The sequence below is a fragment of the Sesamum indicum genome, linkage group LG3, assembly GCF_000512975.1.
Source record: "Sesamum indicum cultivar Zhongzhi No. 13 linkage group LG3, S_indicum_v1.0, whole genome shotgun sequence".
In the NCBI taxonomy this organism is placed as follows: Eukaryota; Viridiplantae; Streptophyta; class Magnoliopsida; order Lamiales; family Pedaliaceae; genus Sesamum; species Sesamum indicum.
In genome coordinates, this window is record NC_026147.1 from 17675562 (window position 1) to 17677000 (window position 1439).

At 39.7% G+C, this 1439-nt stretch overlaps 1 protein-coding gene across 1 annotated transcript in view; it reads left to right on the forward strand.

The window, feature by feature from the left end:
- Window positions 346-1439, forward strand: part of LOC105158660 (26S proteasome non-ATPase regulatory subunit 1 homolog A) — an 8789-nt gene continuing 7695 nt past the window's right edge. The window contains exon 1 of the mRNA XM_011075485.2: window positions 346-718. Within this exon, the coding sequence (XP_011073787.1) occupies window positions 567-718 (152 nt within the window). The 5' untranslated portion in view covers window positions 346-566. The remainder of the gene's footprint in view (window positions 719-1439) is intronic.

The following is a 1439-nucleotide window of genomic DNA, read 5'->3' on the forward strand; positions in this document are numbered from 1 at the left end:
GTTTTTGTTATCATTATTATTATTAAGTTAAAATTTGAGGGTACAATGGTGATTTCATTTGGCATAATTTTGATATTAATTTTATACCACCTCTTAAGATAGTATTAATTATTCAGGTGTAATAGTAATTAATACATGATTTTAATTTTATATCGAGTACTTATATAATAAAATAAATACTGTATTAAATTTATATTAAATTTTTATACAGACTTATGCATCAAAATAAACGGGATTGATATAGGTAAAGGGTCCAATGAATCTTGCAATTTAAACCCGGAAGGTAGGCCCCCACCTTTCCCATCTCACAAGAAACTTAACAATAAAACCCCAAAAATGTTATAAGAATCAAGAATTTCAATTTGCAAACCACCCCGTCACCCTACTCCTCACTCTTCCTTGAAAACTTTCTGAATTTGACTCCTCTCTTCGTCTTCCGGTATTTGGGCATTGTTATTGTCATTTCTTGTTGGTTTTGCATTACAGTCGCCTTTTCAGTATTTTCGCATCTGCAGAAAGAGTCTTGACCCCCAAATCCCCATAGGTGGAAACCCTAATTACAAACAATGGCTGCGGCAGCGACCATGGTCAGCTCTGCTGGGGGGCTACTGGCGATGCTGAACGAGAGCCACCCGGCCCTTAAGCTACACGCGCTCTCCAATCTCAATGCATTTGTTGACTACTTCTGGCCGGAGATCTCCACCTCGGTTCCCATCATGTACTCTATGTTTAATCCCAGTTTTAGCTGATTTTATGTGAATTCCGGTTCTTGTAGCCTTACCCTTTATTTCCTATTGGCGGTTTTTCTCGTGAGGAATTGCTGTCTTAGTGATGTGGCTTTGAGAAATCTAGGAGTTCGCGGGCAAATCGAGTTGGAATTGGAAATGGAAAGTTTTGATATTGTTACCGAAATTTGAGTTCCTTATCAGTGTATTGGGTGTGTGTGATTTTGGGTTTCGGTGTTATATGCCTTTTTCTGATTCCTGGTTGCCGTCTTCTGTTTCTTTGAAATGGTGTGATGCTAGAATTGTTTGGATTTTGGTGCTTTGGGTATTGGAAAGGGAAACTTGTGGGGAATTGGGTGAAGAGGACTACAGCTTGAGCTGGTTCGACTTATGGGCCTTCAATCTAGTGGGTTTTACTGTAAGCTAATTTTGTTTTGAAAGGGATGTGAACAGTACTTTTCTAACTCTTGAAGCAAACTAGCTGCCATGAAGCTCAAAGCGACCGCACCATCAACTGGAATCAAGCTAACTCGGATTCGCTAGCCTTTGTGGGGTTTACCAGCTGAGGGCATTTGCCTCGACTGATTGGGACAGCTTAATCCGAACTATGAGCTTAAAATATTGGGGAATATAATGTAGATTCTTTTTTTTTTAGATTGTTACATAGATGGAATCCAAGCATTTTCTTTTGGGATTTGGGGGGGGGGGGGGGGC